Genomic DNA, 19,877 nt, shown 5'->3' with positions numbered 1-19,877 from the left:
AAACAGCTGTTAAATATGTCGAGAGAATTGAGTGAGTTGAAGAAAAATCTTAAGGATGCTACTGCTGCAATTGCAGCCGAGCCTCTGAACGTGGAGTCAGAGCCCACGTTCAATTCTACAGAAGCGGCGATTCAGTCCATGCTGGAGTGTCTGAAAAACAATGAACTTGTTAAAGCTGTGCGACAAATAAGAGAATGCAGGCAAGTTTTACTGCACGGTTGAGACTAGACTGTCATGTTATTAGAAAAGCATGTGTTGTTTATCTTCTAAAAACTAAATCTGATAGCTGAGTTGGCATTGATATTAACTCTTGCTGGGGTGTTCTGTAAATAAGGATATCAAATCAGTAATACAAACATACATATATACAACACTGAAGATGTTTAATTATATTGTTTAGATCAAAAGTAGTACTGTGATCCTCCTGAGAAGCTATTTGTAGAGCTAATTCCTTAGCAGGGGCATATCATAGGCATCAGCTAACATTCAGCCCAGTTTCACTTATTTGAATTAGTTTTCTTAAGCTTTTTTTAGAAAATAGGAATTGCTCTTTTATGTGATTTCAGTATCTGGTGGTTAGAGTCTGATTAACAAAGGAGCAGCATAAAACAGTGAGTTGCTTTAGGCATATAAACATACCCAAGTCAGTTTTCCTTTAGAGCTCTATCACCTAGTTTCAGTCTGTGCTAATAAACCCATAACAATATGCACATTCTTTTCCTGTTTGATTGCAGGATTTTGTGGCCCAATGATATCTTTGGAAGTAGCTCTGATGATGAAGTCCAGACACTACTGAACATTTACTTCCGACACCAAACCTTGGGCCAGACTGGTACCTATGCACTGGTGGGCTCCAACCAGAGCCTGACTGAAATCTGTACTAAGTTAATGGAACTGAATATAGAGATTCGTGACATGATTCGCAGAGCTCAGAGTTACCGGGTCATCAATACTTTTCTTCCAGACTCCAGCGTTTCCGGCACAAGTCTCTGACAGGACTCTTGTGTCCTCTTCCAAGCTGGGAGTGCTGCCCTGCTGGAGTGAGGTGGTTCAATGTCTTCTCAACCTTACAAAGGTTTGGTCAAACTGTACTCACTCTTGTTACATTTAGGATTTCTTCTAAAAAGATCTGGGCAGAACTTCAAATGTGTAGCAATACTGTCAGGACAAAGGTAGCATAGAGCATCCAGGACAACGTCCTTTGTTCTCTGTTGCACAAAAATCGGTTAGCATTTCACTGAGCAACTGCAACTCACTACTGAAGAAGTGACTTCCATTGCATACCAAAGCCTACTACACTGAACAATACTTCCTTTATAGCAAATTAATTTTAGGTTGGCAAAAGTGCAATGTTTCCTTCACGAAATAATATTTTTTGTTAAAAAGCCTTGTACATTTTTTTCCTTTTATCTCTTGTTTGATTGAGTGAAAGATGGGCAGAATGAAGCTGGCCACAGAATCTCGCAAACTTGTTGGTCAAAAGCTGAGAGCCTGTGTACGTGAAACAAATTGTAAATGGACTACAGTTCAATGCACACTGTAATTTGAATATGATTACTGTATCTTAAAACAACGAGCTGCTATGAAGTACATTTCCTAATGTTACTAGGCTACTGTCTCTGAAGGTACTGGATCATATTGCAGAGGTCTGTTCTTAGGCCCCCAAGTATCATGAATGGTCTTGGTAGATTTTCTTTTTTTTTTTAAGGACCTTGGCTGCTTTTTACTAGAGGGTTGCTTTTATGAATATATTTATACTATTAAAGGATGGTTGATCTAATTTAACTTGCCATTTTGTAGGAGAAAGTCCCATCACAGAATCAAACTTTTTGAACTGTTATGCATGCATATTTTTATTTAATATAAATTTGGAGTATAAAAAGTAAAAATATTAACGTGAAATGCAAGTTCTCATATTAAGTTTCTTTAAAGAGATACCTTATTTTATTTGTAATGTATATAGAAATGTCATACCTGTATGTTTTTTCTTACATTTAACTGCTGTCCAGTGTTAAATGTATGCATGTAAATCTGTTGCACATCTGAGACACTTTTATTCTGACAACTATGTAACTTATTCACTCTGTAAATACACTTACCGTTTTTGTGAGGTAACTTTGGTTGATATTTGGATCAGTAAATCCATTTAACTAAAATATAAAAGTCATATATAATCACAGCAGAGGACATGCTAGTTGTGGAGATCTTGTTCTTGTCTCAATCTATGCTGTTGCCAATGCCATCAATGATAAGCACCCTCCAAAAGACAATTTTTCTCACATTTTATGCTGGAGTGGTTCATTACATTGAAAGAGACCAGTGAGAAGCATACAAATTCTTTGTCTGTCTGTAGTTACAGCTCAACTGGAAAGAGTAAATTTTACTTAAAGAGCAGCTTAATAATTCCAAAAAAAGTTCAAAACACAGGTTAAGATTTGTTTCTGTTAAAAATGTCATTATACTGCTATTAGTTCCATCTTTGGTCTCAGCTTTCTTCTTATGCTAAAAATAAAAGCAAAGCTGTCCAGCCTGCCATATCAGCTTAGGCTCTAAGGATCAGATAAAGCCCTTTCCCCTTCATGTCTTTTTTTTTTCCCAGCATGCTTGTTGATGTATAAAATGGCGTAGCATTCATATCCCCTTACAGGTATTTTGATTTTGCAATCCACAGAGCACTGCAGCCCAGCTGTAGTGGCAGGATGAAATAGATGCACACCAAATACATTCACAAGAGTGCCATTCATCACACACTTATTTTTCTGTGTAAAATAATCAGCAATGGTTAGAGAAGTCTTCAAATTTCAGTTATATATTTCACTTCAGAAAACTGTTCATAACTGTAATCGGGGTGGTCTGCAGAAATTTTATTGGTTGGTGAGATCTGCTCTGTCACTTTTCAAAATTGTGGCTATTTCTCAAATCACAGGAAAATTCACATTGGAAGGGACCTCAGAAGGTTTTCTAGTCCATCTTCATGCTTAAAGTAGAGCCAGTCATGAGATCATACTAGATTATTCAGGCCTTTATCCAGTAAGGTCTTAAAAACCTTCAAGGACAGAGACTGCATAAGCTCCCTGGGCAACCTATTCCACTGCTTGACTGTCCTCACCATGAAAAAGTTCGTCAAAAGACTGAAGTGAGGCTGAGCAGCCTGTAGTTCTTTGAGTTAACCATTTGGTCTTTTTTGAAGAAGAGTTTAACATCTGTCTTTCTCCAGTTATTGGAGATCTCCCCTAGTCCCCCAGTCTTTCTAAGATTTGATAGAGAATGGCCTCAGCCATCAGCTGGTTCTCTCAGCACCAGTCGATGCAGCCTTTTGGGTCCCGTGGACTTGTATGGGTTTTCTCAACTAAGCTATGCATCGTGGAGGGGGCCTGCAGATACTATGTAAACTTGTCTGTGCACACAGAATCTATTAGCTGAAACTACTCATATATTGAGACCATGTTTTCTTTACTGTATCATACAGTAAAAAGGATAGTCTGCTGAAAGACTAGCTGAATGAGTTATGTGAACACAACTTGGTTTCTCTAATTATCATCTGCATTGGGCTCTTTTTCCTATAACCCTCAAATCTGCCTTAATATTCTGTCTGTCAAAAGGCCTGCAAAAGCGCTCAGTCTGCCACTTAAAATACCAGCTCCCACAGCAGCACATTGTCATCAGCATACTTTTCCAAAACATTTTTTTCTGATGTCAATTGGAGAAAATAACAATATGTATTATTTAGGAAAATTTTAACATGGTAGTTAAAAGTAATGACATATATGCCAACAGAGATGGAAGACTCTTATCTGAGAGGTAGTTCATGAACTATTTTGATGATAGTAGCACTAAGGACTTGGAAAAGGCTAAAGTACACAGTGGGGAGGGGGTTGCTTTTTGCCTTGGTTTTCACTGGCAAGGTTGTCCCCCAGGTCCCTGAGCCAACTAACGATGTCTGTGGGAGATACCCACATTACCCACAGTAGAGGAAAACAGCATCAAGAACCATTTCAGCCAGTTGGACATAACAGGTCCATGGGATCAGACAGACTTCACCCAAATGAGCTGAGGGAACTGGCCAATGCCTTTGCTAGGCCACCCTCTGTCATCTCTGAAAGTTGTGGAGACCAAGGGAGGTTCCTGATGACTAGAAAAAGACAAATGTAACACCCATCTTCAAGAAGGGCAAGAGAAGATCTTAGGAACCATGGACCAGTCAGCCTAACTCAGTCCCTGGGCAAACTGTGGAGTGAAATTGCCTGGAAGCCATTTCCAGAGACAAGGAGAGGAAAGTGCTCAAGAACAGCCAGCAGGGCTTTACCAAAGGCAAATTGTACCTGGTTGCCTTGTATAATGAGATGGCTGGTTCAGTGGGTGCTGGGAGAACAGCAGATATTGTTTCCTTGCCCTTTGACATGGTCTGTGACAGACTAACAAGATACATACTGGATAAGGCAGCTGAAAAATTAGCTGGGCAACTGTACAAATTCTAACTGGAAGCTGACTACTGGTATCATTTTGGAGGCAATAACATTTAGCATCCTTATTAATGTGTGTGATGGAGCAGAGGGCACTCTAAGCAAGTTTGCAGGTGCTACCAAATTTGCAGAGAAGGGGGAACAGTTGATACACTGGGAGAGTAGGGCTGCAACTCAGGGGGACCTCAACAGGCTGGAGAAATAGGCTGACAGGAATCCCATGAAGTTCAACAAAGGGAAACGCAAAATCAAAATGCAAAAGGGGAATGCATCAAGATGGAACACCCTATGCAACAGAACAGGCTGGGCACCACCTGGATAGAAAACATCTCTATGGAAAAAGATCTGGAGATCTTGGTGAACAAGCTGAACTTAAGTCAGCAAGCCACCCTTGCAGCACAGAAAGCCAATGGCATCCCAGGCTGTGTTAGGAGTATTGCCAGCAGGTCTAGGGAAGTCATTCTTCCCTTCTATTCAGAACTTATGAGACTGTGTTTTCAGATTCCCAGTACTGAAACATGGACAGACTGGATCAATTCCAGCATAGGGCTACCAAAACATCAAAATGTTAATGTGTGCTGGAAGAAATGACACTCCAGGAAAGGCTGAGGGAATCTCAGTTTGTTTAGCATTAAGACAAGACCTTCCTGCTGTCTTGCTAATACAGACTCCAGATGACACTGGAGCTAGACTTACAGAAGCACAGCAGTGGGCGTAAGTCACAATATGGAAAGTTCCAATTAGAAATAAAGGAAAAGCTTTTATCAGGAGGGTGTTCAAAAACTGGCATTGGTTGCACAGAGAGACCACTTAACCTCCATCCTTGGAAATGGCCAGAAGTCAGATTAACAAGGCCCTGAGTAACCTGATCGTTAGGTAATTAGCCCTGCTGAATTAGCTCTGCTAGAGCTCCAGAGGTTCCTTATGGTTACAACAATAGTGATGTAGTAACCTACTTTTCTTCACACCATAGACTTTAGGTAGAGTGGAAATTAGTATATTCCTAACAGCATCTCCCTGAAATTCTAGCGCTACATTAGTTTCAGTGATGCTCCTCAAACCTAGTTTAAGCACATTTCCCATCTCTTGCCTTTTGTCCCTGTGCAAGTATATCCAGTTACTCACTTTAGTTATATTTAAAAAGTCAGCTACAGTGGAAATACCTTATATAACTAACAAGCCTCTGGCAGCAGAAGCCTTTATTTAAAGGTATAAGTACCTGAAGGGAGGGTGTCAAGGGGACGAGGACAAACTCTTTTCAGTTGTCCCATGTGACAGGACAAGAGGCAATGGGCAAAAACTGAAGCACAGGAAGTTCTGCCTGAACGTGAGGGGGAATTTCTTCCCTGTGAGAGTGACGGAGCACTGGCACAGGTTGCCCGGAGAGGTTGTGGAGTCTCCTTCTCTGGAGATCTTCAAGGCCCGGCCTGGATGCAGCCCTGTCTGCCATGCTCTAGGTGACCCTGTTTGAGCAGGGAGGTTGGACTAGATGATCTCCAGAGGTCCCTTCCAACCTTACTGATTCTATGAAAGCAAAGGGCAGAGGCTTATTCTAGAGATACATTAAGCATAGATAATTTGTTAACCACCTCACAGTTACCCCAACTCAAAAGCCTCCCCACACATGCATTAAGCTTACAGTTTTTCTTCTAAAGGACATACTGTTCTGGTGAACAGTCATTCATTAGGGCATTGTAGCATGAGCTCCAAGAGACATGGATACACTTACCATAAACTGTTCCCCAGATTATTATTCTCATCTTGCACAATAGTTCTCTCTTCACTCTGAATACTGAAGAAGTTGACTATAGTAAGTTATTTTATACTAAAGGAATACAAAAAACCAAACCATTTGCTTTAGAAAATCAGGTTTCATTTCCTTCCAGGTATATTTCCCTATGCATCACAGCAAGGTGAAACTGAAGGGTAACAAATTAGTGCAAACTTTTATTGAACTTTATTTACAGCATATATACAGTAAAGTTAAATATTTTATAAATAATACAAAAGACTTGATCCATTATCCAATGCCAGGTCAAAAGCCTAAAGTCAAAACATTGTAAACGACTGACAAAGTGCAAAGTGCGAGACAGAAAAGAGCACATGGATCAGACAATGTATTTGAAGCTGTAAGTGTTATCACAGGACAGCCTCTTGCCTTTGCAGCGGCCACAAAGTTCTTGGCGATGAGGTCTCTTGAGATCAATGTGTCTTTTCTTCTGGGGGCAGGAACAACGAGTCTTTGAACAGGTCTTAAGAATGAAGACATTTTGTTATTGGCAGATAAGAGGTGACCATTTCATGTTAGATTGACATTTGGTTTCTCCTTAATAATAGGAGCACATTTGACCCCATATGCTCAAAACGGCTTTCGCTGTGAAAGCCCTGCAGAGTTCAGCTATTAAAAAGACCTTCTTATCTGGAAGCTCAAAACTCCATGTGTCAAAATCCTAACCCTATGTGTAGTTAGGTATGACAGTATATTAATAGAAGACTGTTGATGTAAACCATTTGCAAGAAGCAGCCTTAGTGTTAGGCTATTCCCAAATAAAGCTTCCTAGTAATAGGATGAAAGAAAGATCAGACACTTCTTTACCAGCTAAGAAAAATATCAAATTCAGCAATAGTAAGCTATAAAATTTGCATTAAAATATATGGAAAGCCCCAGCAGTCTTACCAGGGTTCAGAAGTCTTAACTTACCTGGCACTGGATAGCTTCCACTCTATAGGGATTGAAGCCCTTTTGGCATTTGCGGCAGAGCTGTTTGAAGTATACCTAAGAAACAAGACCTCAGTTACAGGCTTTACTATAGGCTTATTCAATACATTCCTATGCCGTTGTCCTAAATTCATACCAAAACATATGATTTGGCACAGCCTTGGGGTCATACTTGCAACTTTCAGAAGCAAAGAAATGTTTGTTTTATGTTAACTACCTTGTTACTTCCAGAAATACACCAGACGTAGGCACTCTCCCATCTGGTCTTGCAGTCTTTGCAGTGAAAGTAGCCATACTTCTGCTCCAAGAACTGCAGAGAGAAAGCATGCTCAGCAGCCTCCAGTATCACAAAAACACCAGGCCCAGCTCCCCCATTACACCACCCATTCTCACAGGCAGGAAGCTGCCACCATCACCACAGGAGAGCAAGAGCCAGAGCCCCCACAGGGATGACTGACCCTGAGGGAAGGGGGAACATGGACCTGATGGGAAAGCCAGGCTGCAGACCACCATATCTTCTCCCACTCCAGAGCCATTTTCCTTTCAGTCCAACTCTGTTCACCTCCTTGCCCAGGGCAGGTTGTGTCTGGCCCCCAGCCACCCCCCTCCAGGCCCTGCATCAGCCCAGGGCTCCTTGCACTGCACACCTGGAAGGCAGCCCGTCGGCTGGGGGCAGCAGCTTCTTCCTGCAGTGCCTCCGCCAGCTCCTTGTGCTGTGGGGCAGCCTCCACCTGGCTCTCCTGTTGCTCTCCACTGCCATCCTTGGCCTTCTGCTCCTCAAGGGTGGTAGCCGTCACTGCCTGGCTCTTCCCCTGGGGCCCCACAGCCTCGGGCAGCGTGAAGAGGCAACGGTCCAGCACAGGCGAGTAGAGCGCAAGAGACCCACGGGCACGGAGGGCAGCAGGGCTGAGGGGGTGGCCGGTGGGCAGCGTGCGTGGCCCCAGCGAGCATTGCACAGCAACATCAGCCCGTGGGTTCACCTGCACACCCACCTCCTTGGTATTGGCCCGGCGCAGCCGCGGTGTCAGCCCTGGGCTCACTTGTGATAGCAAGGCCTTGAGCTGGGCCCGCCGGTAGCTGTCAAGGTAGTCAGCAGGCATGGGGGTTGGGGGACCACCAAGGAAGGGGCTGATACCACTGCTCTTGCTCTGCTTCCAGCTGGGCTGCTTCAGCACTGGATCCCTGCCACGGCTTGGTGTGAGGCTGCCCCTGAAGCCTTGGTAGGTGCTGAAGGGAGGATAGACAAAGCCCTCCATGACTGCACCCAGAGGAAATTCAGCCCTGTTCCTCTCCCTGCCCTGCTTTTATCTTGTCTGGAAACCTGCTGTTAATTGTCACTAATTGATGGGGGAGATTGGCCTGGGCCAGGTGGGGTTGATTGCAGGGTTGTCAGCCCACACTCACCTCAGCCCTCCCTGCTTGCTTCTGCTTTGCAGAGCTAAACCAGGGTTTGATGGTTTCCAAGCACATGGTGGGAGAAGCCTGGGTACGTGGGTCTGCATTAAGGGAGTCATGCACAGGATTTCTATCCTGACATAATTAGGTGTAAATGGCGGGGTAAAAAGTGGAGACTTTTTTAAAGCTAACTGATAAGCAAGAAATATGTGGGGACTGTGTGAACCACTGAGGCTGCTCTGCTTTCAGAGGCCTGTACCTGCAATTTCATGTAGAAAGTGTGGTGACAAGGTTAGAAGATGCAATGATGAATCCAGTGCTGAGTAAAGTCTTAATTCAGTCTTAATTCAGTTCAGTAAAGTCTTAATGCAGTTCAGGTAGCTGCAAATTGGGGGAAAAAAATGCTTGACGGAGCTCTGTTAGCACTGGGAAGTAATAAGCACTCAAAAAATAGCACAAGTCTGGAAAACCCTGTAAAGATGAGTAGATGCAGTTCATCCATATCTGGGACAACCACAACTTTTATGGTAATGGCAAGTCTGCAGCTCTGCAAAAAGAAGTGGGTTAGGAAACTAAGAAGGCCTGGATAAACTAGGTCCCCTCACACAAAAGCAGGCAAAGAATGCAGGCAATTAAATCATTGGAAAGAAGTTTTTAGTCATTATTGAAAAGTTTGAAACCCTCATTGCCCCATTACTTAGGGATTGTCTATATACCACCTTTCTATCAGCAATACCAGTCCAGGAAAAGAAGGAACATGCTTCTGTTTTTTGCAGCACTCCAGGGGGAAGGCAGTTATACAGAGATAATATATAATTAATGAAATGAATGAAATGAATTACACAAATACAAGCATTTATATATTAGACTAGTAGTCCGTCTTCCATAATTGTGTCACTTTAGTTATGTAATTTCCTAAGTAATGCTGTTAAAATCACATAATTAAGTCATGCAAACCATGTATGTGGGTCTTTAGAGACTGTTGAGTCCCTTAATCCTTGGACTTGCTGGGACATTAAATAGCTTCTTTGAGTGGCTCTTCATGACAGAAAATGGTAGACAAACACCTTCTTCAACTTCTAATGTTGTTGAGCTGGGATAACTACTATGTGTCAAAACTTTCTCATGTTTTACAAAACAATTGCAAATCACCAGCTCTAGATGATAGGTATTTTAAAATTCTGAATGAACTTAAGTATTTAATATGAATGCATCTAATACAAATATGCGGTCTATCATAAAATACAATACAGTGATAAAAGCAGCTAAAAGCAAATACTACAATTTGGAAAAGCTCTAAAATTGTTAACTGCTATCAATCAATGTTTTTTGTCTGCAAATAAAAAAATCACTTGAAATGTCTGTTAAAATACAGTATTGTTGGAAAATCAGAACACAGCAGTTTCAAAAGGCAGCAGTTTTTTATAAAGCATTGCATTATAAAAATCAACAGGTCAGCAAGATAGAGGCTAGAGAAGACTGGTAGAGAGGATGTCTTTAATCTATTTGAGAAAAGTCCTTTCAAGTGTCTGATATAATTCTTGGTCAGAAACAACATTTTTATGGATCAAAAAATGGGTTAAGATTCAGGAAACACTTGAAGTACTTGGTCAAGATTTATCACGATTAATAGCAAGATGGCTCAAGGCTACCCATGATGTTTCATGTTTTTAATGAGTTATATCAACACAAAGGAAGAAACAGGACATCAAGATGACCAGTAAGCTAAAATTTATGACTGCAGTGTGGCTGTGTGACATGCCCCCCAGAAGCATCCAGGATTCTTTTGGATTCTGGGGTTAGTTATACTGAACTCAAGAGATCATCATTGTCTAGTGTGAGAATCTATTTGGGCTAAGAGGTTATAACAAAGCTAACAGGACAGCAAAGCTAGAAATATAACAACTGAAAATATATATACATATCAGAGCTCCACAGTTAAATCATGGATGCATGATACAATGACCACTCTCTCCTCATACGGGCCACCCCTCCAGTACAATTTTCACCAGTTTCGTAACAGATGCACAATAGAGCAACTGCTCTTCCCATTATGGGCCACCCTTCCAGTATAGCTTTCCCCTGTTTCTCTAACACTGGATGCTCTCGCCTCTTAGGGGCCACTCTCTGGCCTAATTTTTCCCAGTTTTTCCTCACCACGCCATTGACATCCGAGGTACCCCTGCTGACATGCCCTCCTGGTGGGTGGGTCCTCGAGTCCACAGGCCTGCTAACTGTGGGTCTGAGTCCACACCAAGCATATGTGGCTTACTCCTTTCCATACCCAGTCAGAGCAATGCCAGCCCCACAGCCATATCAAGGCCACATGGCTCCAGTCAGTAGCAGCACACACGTCAGCAGGTGACCTCATGCTCAGCCCCAACACTGCTCAGCAGGTAACAACATGCCCATTAGCAGGCCATTCTGTGGGAAGTGGTTGCACAGCCAGTGGCAGAGATACCTACAGCATGTGTTTATGGTGACACTTCTCCTTTGCCCGCACTTGTCAATCACGGGGTAACTAGAGGATGTGCTTCCAGGCTACAGCAACCCCATAGTGTGGTGGCCCTGGCTGTGATGCACCCAAAGGTTGGTTACTCTTGGGGAGCACCCCACAGTAAACCTCTCTTCTATAGGCTGCACCATCTGGTGTCCCACACTTGCCTGTGTGGTGCATATCAGGCTGGAAAAGAAAAAAATAACTTTTTAGGATGCCTTAGGAATGGAGTAGAAACTAAAATGGAAACAATGCATCATCACACAAATCAATGATATGGCTTCTTCTCAGTCTTATGGGAAGAACCAATCACTGCATCTCCAAAGGCAGAAAGAGAGGAAAGAAAAACTGCAGAAATAGAAGCAGGTTAAAAGAACCTCATTAGAAGATCAAGGGAAATGGAAAAATTATCATATGAAGAGACACTGAAGAAGGCGACACATGAGTAAACAGATGTGATAAAATTGTGTGAAACAATGACTCCTCTGGAGAGGTGGATAGAAACTTGTATAACACAAGAGTAGAAGGATATCCAATTAAAATGACAGTTGACAAATTCAAAATTGATAAAAATTTTCCGCCCTAACTTGTAGTTACCTTATGAACTCATTGCTGAGGCCAAGAAGTTGTCAAGAATCAAAATCTGTCCAATTCTGGGTTCCCCAGTAAGAGAGAGACATAGAACAACTGGAAAGAGTCCAGCATAGGGCTACAGAGATGGTGAGGGACTAGAGCATCTCTCCTATGAGGAAAGATTGTGAGAGCTGGGCCTGTTTAGCCTGGAGAAGACTGAGAGGGGATCTTATTAATGTCTACAAATACCTGAAGGGAGAGTGTCAAGGGGATGGGGCCAGACTCTTTTCAGTGTGCCCAGCAAGAGGATAAGAGGCAATGTGCATGACCTGAAACACAGGAAGCTCCATCTGAATATGAGGAAAAAACTTGTTTACTGTGAGGGTGACAGAGCAGTGGAACAGGTTGTCCAGATAGGTTGTGGAGTCTCCTTCTCTGTAGGTATTCAAAACCCACCTGGACATGATCCTGTGCAACGTGCTTTAGGTGACCTTGCTTGAGCAGTGGGGTTGGACAAGATGATCTCCAGAAGTCCCTTCCAACCTCAACCATTCTGTGATCTGTGATTCTGTGTAAATGGGAATGGATGTGTATGCAGAGGATAAAAATATTCATTTTTATAAGAATACTAATAACTTTTGGAAGGGACGTAAAATCTCATGATTGAAGGCCTACAAAAACATCTAAAAAGATTAGTTTGAGACCTTGGGAGGCAATGATAGGCCACCACGGTACTTCTGAGTACTGTGAGACTTCTGGAGCCTTTCTTTGGGACACGGATGTTGCCTGCTGTCCAACAGGAAGCTGGAACATGTGAACCTTGAATCTGATACTATGTTTCTCATGTTACCAAGGAGTGTGTGAACAAAAGAAGGCAGCTGACATTTGGATCAGAGTACAGGGATTGGTAAGTGAGATCTCTTGAATATGAAGCAGGGATGACATCTAATCAACAAGGCATTTTCAGGGAAAGTGGTGGGAGAGGAGTCATTTTTAGAGGCTGCAAATTCATGAATTTTTTCTTTGTACTTAAACTGACTTTTGACCTTTACTTCATAATGAAACTTTTACAGGACTGCTGTTATCCTTTATCAAAGAAAATCCTCTTTAGGGAAAATGAACAAAGAAGAAGATTTTCTGGAGTCAGCTACTGTTATAACAGCCTGGACAGAGATTTTTTATCCCAATTAGCTGTGGTGCCATAAGGAAAGAAATAATTTGTAATTAACCTAGTACTGAGATGATGCAAAGTAGATGTGCCACTGTGTGTAGCTGCATGGAGAACATCCCCTTTGTGAGCTGAAAGAAATCAGCCACACAGGACATCGACAAAGGACATCAAAACTCCATCTTGTTATGCAGGCACTTGCATGATGACAGCACAAGAACCGTAATGCTGGTGTTTGCTTACTTAAGGGGCTTCGCTTGAAATCTCGGCTTTAACAGAGTGCTCTAAGGAAACGTCTCAGCCGCCTAAGGGAGAAACCCAAGCCGGCAGCTGCCGCAGGGCGGCCAGGCCGCAGCAGCGGGGCGGGCGGAGCCGCGGCCGGCGCAGCCCCGCTGAGGCGAGCGGCCGTTACCCGCCCCTCTCCGCTCCCGCGCGACGTGGCGGGCGGGGCGGGCGGCAGCGCGCAGGCGCCGTGGCGTTTGGCGCCAAACTTTGAGCGCCGCGGTGGGGGCGCGCGGCTCGGTGGGGCTGCTGGCAGCGGGCGGCCGCCACTCCCCTCCCCTCCCCTCCCCTCCCCTCCCCCAGCCCCGCCGGGCGATGCTGCGGGCGCGGTGCCGCCGGAGGGAGGTAACGGCCCCGCGCGAGGGGCGCCAAGGCCCGCCCGGGGTGGGGGGGCGCCCAGCCCCGGGGGCGCTGCGGGGGTTGAGCCCCGCTCGGGGAGCCGCCCGCCGCCGCCGCCGCGCCTCGCCCCTCGCCGGGCTGCGGCTCTGGCGCTTCCGGGCAGGAGGGGATGGGTCTGCCCGCAGCGAGGCCTCTGCGGAGTGCCGGAGTGGTAACTTCGCAGGCAGCAGCACCCTCAGTGTGCGGGTGTCGGTTGCCTGGCAGGACCTTTTCGTAAACACGTGTGGGAAGCAATGTAAATAGGTCACTTTGCCTTATAACATGTATTTCTGAAGTAATTTTAATTAATTTCTTCTTATTGTGTTATTACAGTATTTGCCCACTTCTGAAAGCAAGCTTTTTCCTTTCATTTTGGTGAGAAAGGCCTCTGTAAGGCATTCATCGCAAGGGAAGCTGGTTGTACAGTGAAAACAATAAAATGCATCAGGAAGCAAAAGTGTTCAAATGCTGTAGACAGAAAAATGTCTTCCTGTGGCAATCTTACCAATAGTTGCTTTTATTTTTATTTTTTAAATATAATTATGAAACTGGCAAAGTCTGCTCAACTTGAAAGCAGCTTTGAACCAAAGCCTTGGTGCAGAGTTGTAATGGTTGTAAAAGTCTAGATGTAATGCTGTATAGTCTAGCCTCACATATAGTAGTGCGAGTGTATTTGAAGTATCTTGAAAGTATTATGCCCATTTCATCCTGTTTTTCTCTTGTATTTGCTCAGTTTTATTTTCTCCTGTGTAATTCCCTTTGTTTTTTGTCCGTTTTCGTAATTTGACCATCATTATGAATGAAAACTTACATCACGGTCCTGAAGCTAACAAATTAGTATATGACCCATCTACCAAGGGGTGCAGGAAAGCAGGGTTAAGGCTTGTATTGCCATTCAGCAGTGTCATTAGAACAGGACTGTGTGAAAGTGTTTTCCTATTTCTTTTCAGGTTTTTCAACAAGCATTCCAGTATTGATATGGATAAGAAAATGGCTTACAAACCAACTTTTTTTGAAATATTTAAAGCCCAATGCAGTGAATCAGGTACAGTTTGACTGAAGTAAATAATTTTTATGAGAGTTGCCTTAAGGATATTGATATTCTATAAACATTTGCAGTGACCTTTATGTCCCACAGAAAAGCATCATTCAATTTGTTGCCTGGTCTGCTTACCCAAAATCTTTATTCACTGTTACCTACCTTTTTATGTATTTCCTTTAATTTTTATTTGTAGAATTTTTTCACAATATGTTCTCAATAGCTTCCATGTACTTGTTTTAGCTATGTTATTTTTTATGTACTGCATTATAGTCCAGGTTTAATCTTTTGCCAAATGCAGCTATATAGTAGTGTGATTTACTAACATTATAAGGAACCTGTGTTAACTTGCCAGTCTGAGTAAAATAAGATATGAACTAAAAGTCAGAAGTTTACTTTTAATATTAATCAAACTGCCTATTTAATTGCTCTTTGGTTAGTTACATTAATGGTCATAAAATTATTGCAGACTTTTTTTTATATACCTTGTCAACATCAGAGTTCATAGGTATTCAGAAACATGATAATAAATAGAATTACGGTGTTATGTTCTGTAGGCTCATGTCCTGCATGAAACATTAGTTTTGTTATGATTACAATTAGTTATGATGTGGTCTTAAGTATATCATGCATAGAATGAATATTCCTATTTTATTTCCTAGTTTAATGACATATAAACTTGTACGTCTTACTGTTTGTAATTTGCATGCCATTTGGCAGGGTTTTTTTAATGTGGTGTTGTGTGTATTTTTATTCAAAGATTTAGGGCCTATAAGTCTCAACTGGTTTGAAGAACTCAGCTTAGAAGCTCCTCCTTATGAGCCTAAATTGTTAGGAGAACTTGATGGTCATATTAGCTGGCTTGATCAAGCTTCTTTTAAAACTCCAAGGGCGAAACTGTCTACATACAGCCAGCTGGCTTCAACTCCACTTATTTTTAAAGAACACAGTACAATATTGCCACCTTTTTCTTCTCCTGGAAAAGAACTGAATCAGAAGAAAATAGAAATAAGTGAGTAACTTTTAAAATATGTTTGTTTAAAGGCTTCTTGTGAGTTCCAGAAGAGAGAGACTTTTATGTTTTATTTTTGTAGCTGATGACTTGTAATGTAATACAAATTCTGCAGTAGCATTTTTGATAAGCAGATTATTAGGCTTCCTAAGCCCACCTGTACAAATGTAGAACTGATCTTAATAATGAATTTAGCCTTGCAGTGACCTGACAATGTATCCGTACAGGCAAAGACCACTATAGAAAATGTATTTCCCAATCCTAATGCTCTAAATAATGTTAATATTAGGTGTATATAAGCTTGGTTAGTGTAACTTGGTAACTGAGAATCAAAATGATTTTTACCAAGAATCTGATTTTTTTTCCTCTTCACTAAATCTAACTTGTGAACTAACTCTGAAATCTTTTCAAGAGAGAGAATATGATGCTTATCACACTGAAATATGAGGCAATCTGTAGGGCGCTTCTCAATTTTTCTTGGAAAGAGTTGGGAGAACTTAGCTCTTTGAGTTAGTAAAACTAATTAGTGGAAAGAAGTCACACTTCCACTTGAAGAGAAAGAGTTCTACCACTTCTACAGGGCAGTTCTCATGACTCTATTTTCAAATCCCAAGTACTTTGTGAAAGTACGTATCACTCTTCACTCCCTTCTGATCTTCCTGCATGTTGTAGTACTTATCCTTCTTTGACAAATAAGTTGTAAGAATCTCTTCTATGGAAGAATTTCTAACTCTGTTCCTGCAATATTTGTTTTGTATACCTAGTTTGTGTGCATCTTCCTTTGCAATGAGATCAACTTTTCTAGACAGGTCACAGACAAACAGACTTTCCTAATTATATGACTTTTTAGCTCTTGAAGTGAATCCTTTAAAGCTGTTGAATGGTGCTGCTGTTTACAGACACCTTATAACATTGTTTCCATAGACCCTTGTTACCCTGTTACTTAAGTTTATTGCAAGACTTCTGCTCAACTTAAACTTAGCTGAAAATGTTTCTTCCATCTTTACCTGTTTGGACTCTTACAATGTTAAGTCCCTGGTGAATTCTCAATAGCATTTCATAGGATGTAAACAAAGGAAGCTTAAACAAAGGAATTTTCTATTTTGAAATGGTTACTCTTGTTCTCTCTGTGTGTGCATATGCATGTTTGTTTGTGTAACCTAATGATTATAATCAAGAAAGACTATTACAGAAGTTTCTATACTTACCTGTTGGACTGCCTTGCATCATGGCCCGAGTCACAACTGACTTGTGAGCCTAGATTTTCCTTCTGTGAAAACAAGGGTAGATGGAAGCTGATGCACATCTGGATTCCACCTTGGTATTGTGCTGGGATGCAGCCACACTGTTGTGCATGTGGACTCAGGAGCTTGGAAGCAGTCAGAGATGTAGAAACATAGGCATAATTTCTGAGATTTAAATTGTTGGGAAATTTTCAAGTAGGAATTGTTTGAGTTGGTGCTTGTTCACATGAGGAGTTCACTGTTCAAAGGGTTCTACTTTGATGAGCATGCTTCCTCTCTTACCTAGGGATGCATAGCATACAAATGGCTCCAGGAAAATTTTTCTTAGCAGTAGTTCCAGAAAAAAAAATTACTTTATGCTGTTCGTTTGTATTAAGAAGAGTATGTCTTAAATAAAGTTGAAGGAAAGCTAGTATAGATGTATGTTTACATGTTTTAAGTTTTTTCTAAGAATAACTTCTGCAATAACGAGAAATGCACAACTCAGTATATCAACAAGACAATGGAAAGTATTACTTAAATAAAATCTAGGAAATATACTGAAACAGATATTTAATAAAAGAATAAGGTGGCAAAAGGAGTTATTTTGGCTGTGCATTTGAAATGTATTTAGCATTGTTTTGATACAAAATCTGAACATGTCCAAAACACTAGAGGAGAAGGTAACATTAGATAATATTTGATATTAAAAAAAATCATACTTTGCATATTATTTAAAACCTTATGTTTAAACTTCAAAAATCAAAATCATTATGTGTAGTTCTGCAAAGTTTTTTTGATCATTATGTTCTGTGTTCCAGGCAAAGAGAATTTGATTAGTCCAAGAATCATAAGAACAAAAATAGATAAAGGAAATGAAATATTTGCTTCTCCTGCTGGCACCTGTCATGTTGTTAGGTATGCTATGTTAACACAAATTTAAAATAAAATGATTTTTAAACCAAAAGCTATCTTAAAACCACTGTATTTGGTAGAATTTTGCAGAGCAGTGGATGATCTTGCTTATCTTCTTGTATGTTTGTTATACTTGCATGTTGCCAAGCAAGTTGAAAATAAAATGGTAACTTATTTTTGAAAATTTCCCTGTTCTTCCTTTTTATTTTTTTACACTCTTTAACAGCTGGCATAAGCTGTTAAAGGTGTGTATTTTCATTGTTAATGTTATTTCACTTTCCCAAATCCTCAACATCAAGTGCAGGCAACAGTGGTAATAATGTATCATGTGCTTCTAATGTTGTAATTTGTAAAATTGTTCATAATATTTACAGGTATCTTCTGTCGAAACTGAGACTATTATTAAAGTAAATATATATTTTTTTCAGATAAATCTGCTCAAACTATTTCTCTTGATTAAAATGAATAATTATCTAATTCAATCCAGTTAATTGATCCAATTTCCATAGTTTCATACAGCATGTTAAGAAATGTGTAAATGGATTATATTGAGATCTTGTATACAGTTTGTAAGACCAGTTGTCATTGAAAATGAACATATTTTACAAAAGAAGCATTTTATTTCTTGAAATAAAATTACCATGAAGTTTTAAATACTGACTGGTAGTCCAGAAAGACACATGGGAGAAGAAATTTACATTTTATTTGTCAGGGCAAAAGTTAGGATTGAAAAAAAGAAAATAAAGGGTATAATTTATTGTACATAATGTCTGATATCAATATTTGCTGTTCTTATTTTCAGAAGTTGAGAAGTAAAATTAATATTCCTTATTTGACTTTGTTTTGTAGTCCGACTATTTTAAGGAATACTTGCAGGACTCCACAGAGAAGTAATATTCCAGGTGTGTGTTTTCATTGTTTAATTTTACAAAATATTTGATAGCTGTAGATATAAATTACATATTCCTATTAATGCTTTTTAGGACCACATGGAAGCTTGTTTTGCACACCAAAACTTTTGGAGGTAAGTATTTATTCTTGTGTGTTTTTTTTCTTTTTCTAAGTGGTATATTTAGAATTTTGTGTGGAAATAATTAAGTATATTTCTAGGTCAGAACTCCAAAACATATTTCTGAAAGTCTGGGAGCAGAAGTGGATCCAGATATGTCCTGGTCAAGTTCTTTAGCCACACCTCCAACACTTGGTGCCACAGTGATAATAGGTAATTCTGAAAATGAATAGTTGCTAAGAGTTAAAAGCCATTCTGTTTTTGACACTAGAAGAACAGGCATGTTTGAATTTTCTTGACAAAAAGACAAAACTCTCACAGAAATGCTCAGTGGATGACTTTAAACAATGTCACTGTAAAAGGAAGAAATGAAATTAAATGTGTAATTGCTTTCAGAAGTTTTCTTCCCTTGTATAACCAGTTAGAGAATTAATATAAAATTAGAATTAATCCTCTTTCTGTGCTTGGCTATGTTAGGTAGCAATTGCTTATGTTTGTACTATCACAAAGTAAGATACTGTTACATGAAGGTTAGGTCATATGAGTACGTTTATGATGTTCAAGGGTATAGTTTGTCAAGCAGCTTTTGAGCAACTGCACTAGCTTCAGGATTTCAAGCCCTCTCACCATCCTCACTGTTGTACTGAGGCAGTGAAGCAGATTGGGATACCGATCAAGTTGAAAAACAATTTTTCCTAGATTATTCAGTCAGAGTAATTCTTGGATCTCATTTACTGCACAGCTGCACAAACAGCTGTGTCACATAATAGAGGATGAAAATGACAGGGTGATGACTGTTAAATGGCATAGCTACTGAATATCAAGCTTCGACCTAAGGTTTTGCCCTAAGTGGAATTTGTTTTCAAGTGATTAAAAGGCAAAAAAAAAAAAAAAATAACTTTATGACTTGATGATGAAAACTCTTGAAAATGCAAAGACTTAGATGTTGGCTTATATCCTGACTGTGGTTTTTTTAATTATTGTTATTAAATTGTCACAGTATCAAGTGTATGGCTAAGAATGCATTCTGGAAGTCCCCTCTCTCAGCAAGGATGGGTTTCTGGATTTCACCATTCACAGGTCTAATTTGTGCCATTTTGCTTGTTTATGGCTTTGGAATGGTGTGACTTGAAAAGGAAGTCTGGGGAAACTAACCCTCTCTTAGAGAGACTCTCCTGGGAGATGAGGTTTAAACCCTCTTTCT

The 19,877-nt window shown here is 40.7% G+C and overlaps 3 protein-coding genes across 7 annotated transcripts in view; 2 read left to right on the top strand and 1 right to left on the bottom strand.

Moving 5' to 3' along the window:
- Positions 1-2,187, top strand: part of FRY (FRY microtubule binding protein) — a 256,359-nt gene extending 254,172 nt beyond the window's left edge. For all 5 annotated transcript variants that reach the window (XM_062567139.1, XM_062567142.1, XM_062567138.1 and 2 more), the window contains 2 exons: positions 7-200; positions 735-2,187. In XM_062567139.1, coding sequence (XP_062423123.1) covers positions 7-200; positions 735-993 — 453 coding nt within the window. In that variant the 3' untranslated portion in view covers positions 994-2,187. The remainder of the gene's footprint in view (positions 1-6; positions 201-734) is intronic.
- Positions 2,188-6,571: 4,384 nt separating this feature from the next.
- ZAR1L (zygote arrest 1 like) lies at positions 6,572-8,438 on the bottom strand. The gene is made up of 4 exons (XM_062576946.1): positions 7,830-8,438; positions 7,400-7,492; positions 7,165-7,239; positions 6,572-6,715 (listed from the first exon to the last, which is right to left on the bottom strand). The coding sequence occupies exons 1-4, from the start codon at positions 8,436-8,438 to the stop codon at positions 6,572-6,574; spliced, it is 921 nt and encodes a 306-aa protein (XP_062432930.1).
- A 6,015-nt stretch (positions 8,439-14,453) lies between these two features.
- The window catches only part of BRCA2 (BRCA2 DNA repair associated), a 41,332-nt gene continuing 35,908 nt past the window's right edge, over positions 14,454-19,877 (top strand). Inside the window, exons 1-6 of the mRNA XM_062567126.1 lie at positions 14,454-14,520; positions 15,275-15,526; positions 17,571-17,676; positions 18,514-18,566; positions 18,648-18,688; positions 18,775-18,886. Of these exons, the coding sequence (XP_062423110.1) occupies positions 14,454-14,520; positions 15,275-15,526; positions 17,571-17,676; positions 18,514-18,566; positions 18,648-18,688; positions 18,775-18,886 (631 nt within the window). The remainder of the gene's footprint in view (positions 14,521-15,274; positions 15,527-17,570; positions 17,677-18,513; positions 18,567-18,647; positions 18,689-18,774; positions 18,887-19,877) is intronic.

The sequence above is a fragment of the Rhea pennata genome, chromosome 1 (assembly GCF_028389875.1).
Source record: "Rhea pennata isolate bPtePen1 chromosome 1, bPtePen1.pri, whole genome shotgun sequence".
In the NCBI taxonomy this organism is placed as follows: Eukaryota; Metazoa; Chordata; class Aves; order Rheiformes; family Rheidae; genus Rhea; species Rhea pennata.
This window is presented reverse-complemented; position numbering and strand designations above follow the sequence as displayed.

What these genes read in the sequence shown, in the direction of transcription:
- ZAR1L (XM_062576946.1), bottom strand. Translation starts at nt 8,438, where the DNA reads ATGGAGGGCTTTGTCTATCCTCCCTTCAGCACCTACCAAGGCTTCAGG. An exon ending in GTATTTCTGGAAGTAACAAG is followed by an intron (nt 7,240 to 7,399) that starts GTAGTTAACATA and finishes CTTGTTTCTTAG; the next exon opens with GTATACTTCAAACAGCTCTG. An exon ending in TGGAAGCTATCCAGTGCCAG is followed by an intron (nt 6,716 to 7,164) that starts GTAAGTTAAGAC and finishes TTCATTCTTAAG; the next exon opens with ACCTGTTCAAAGACTCGTTG.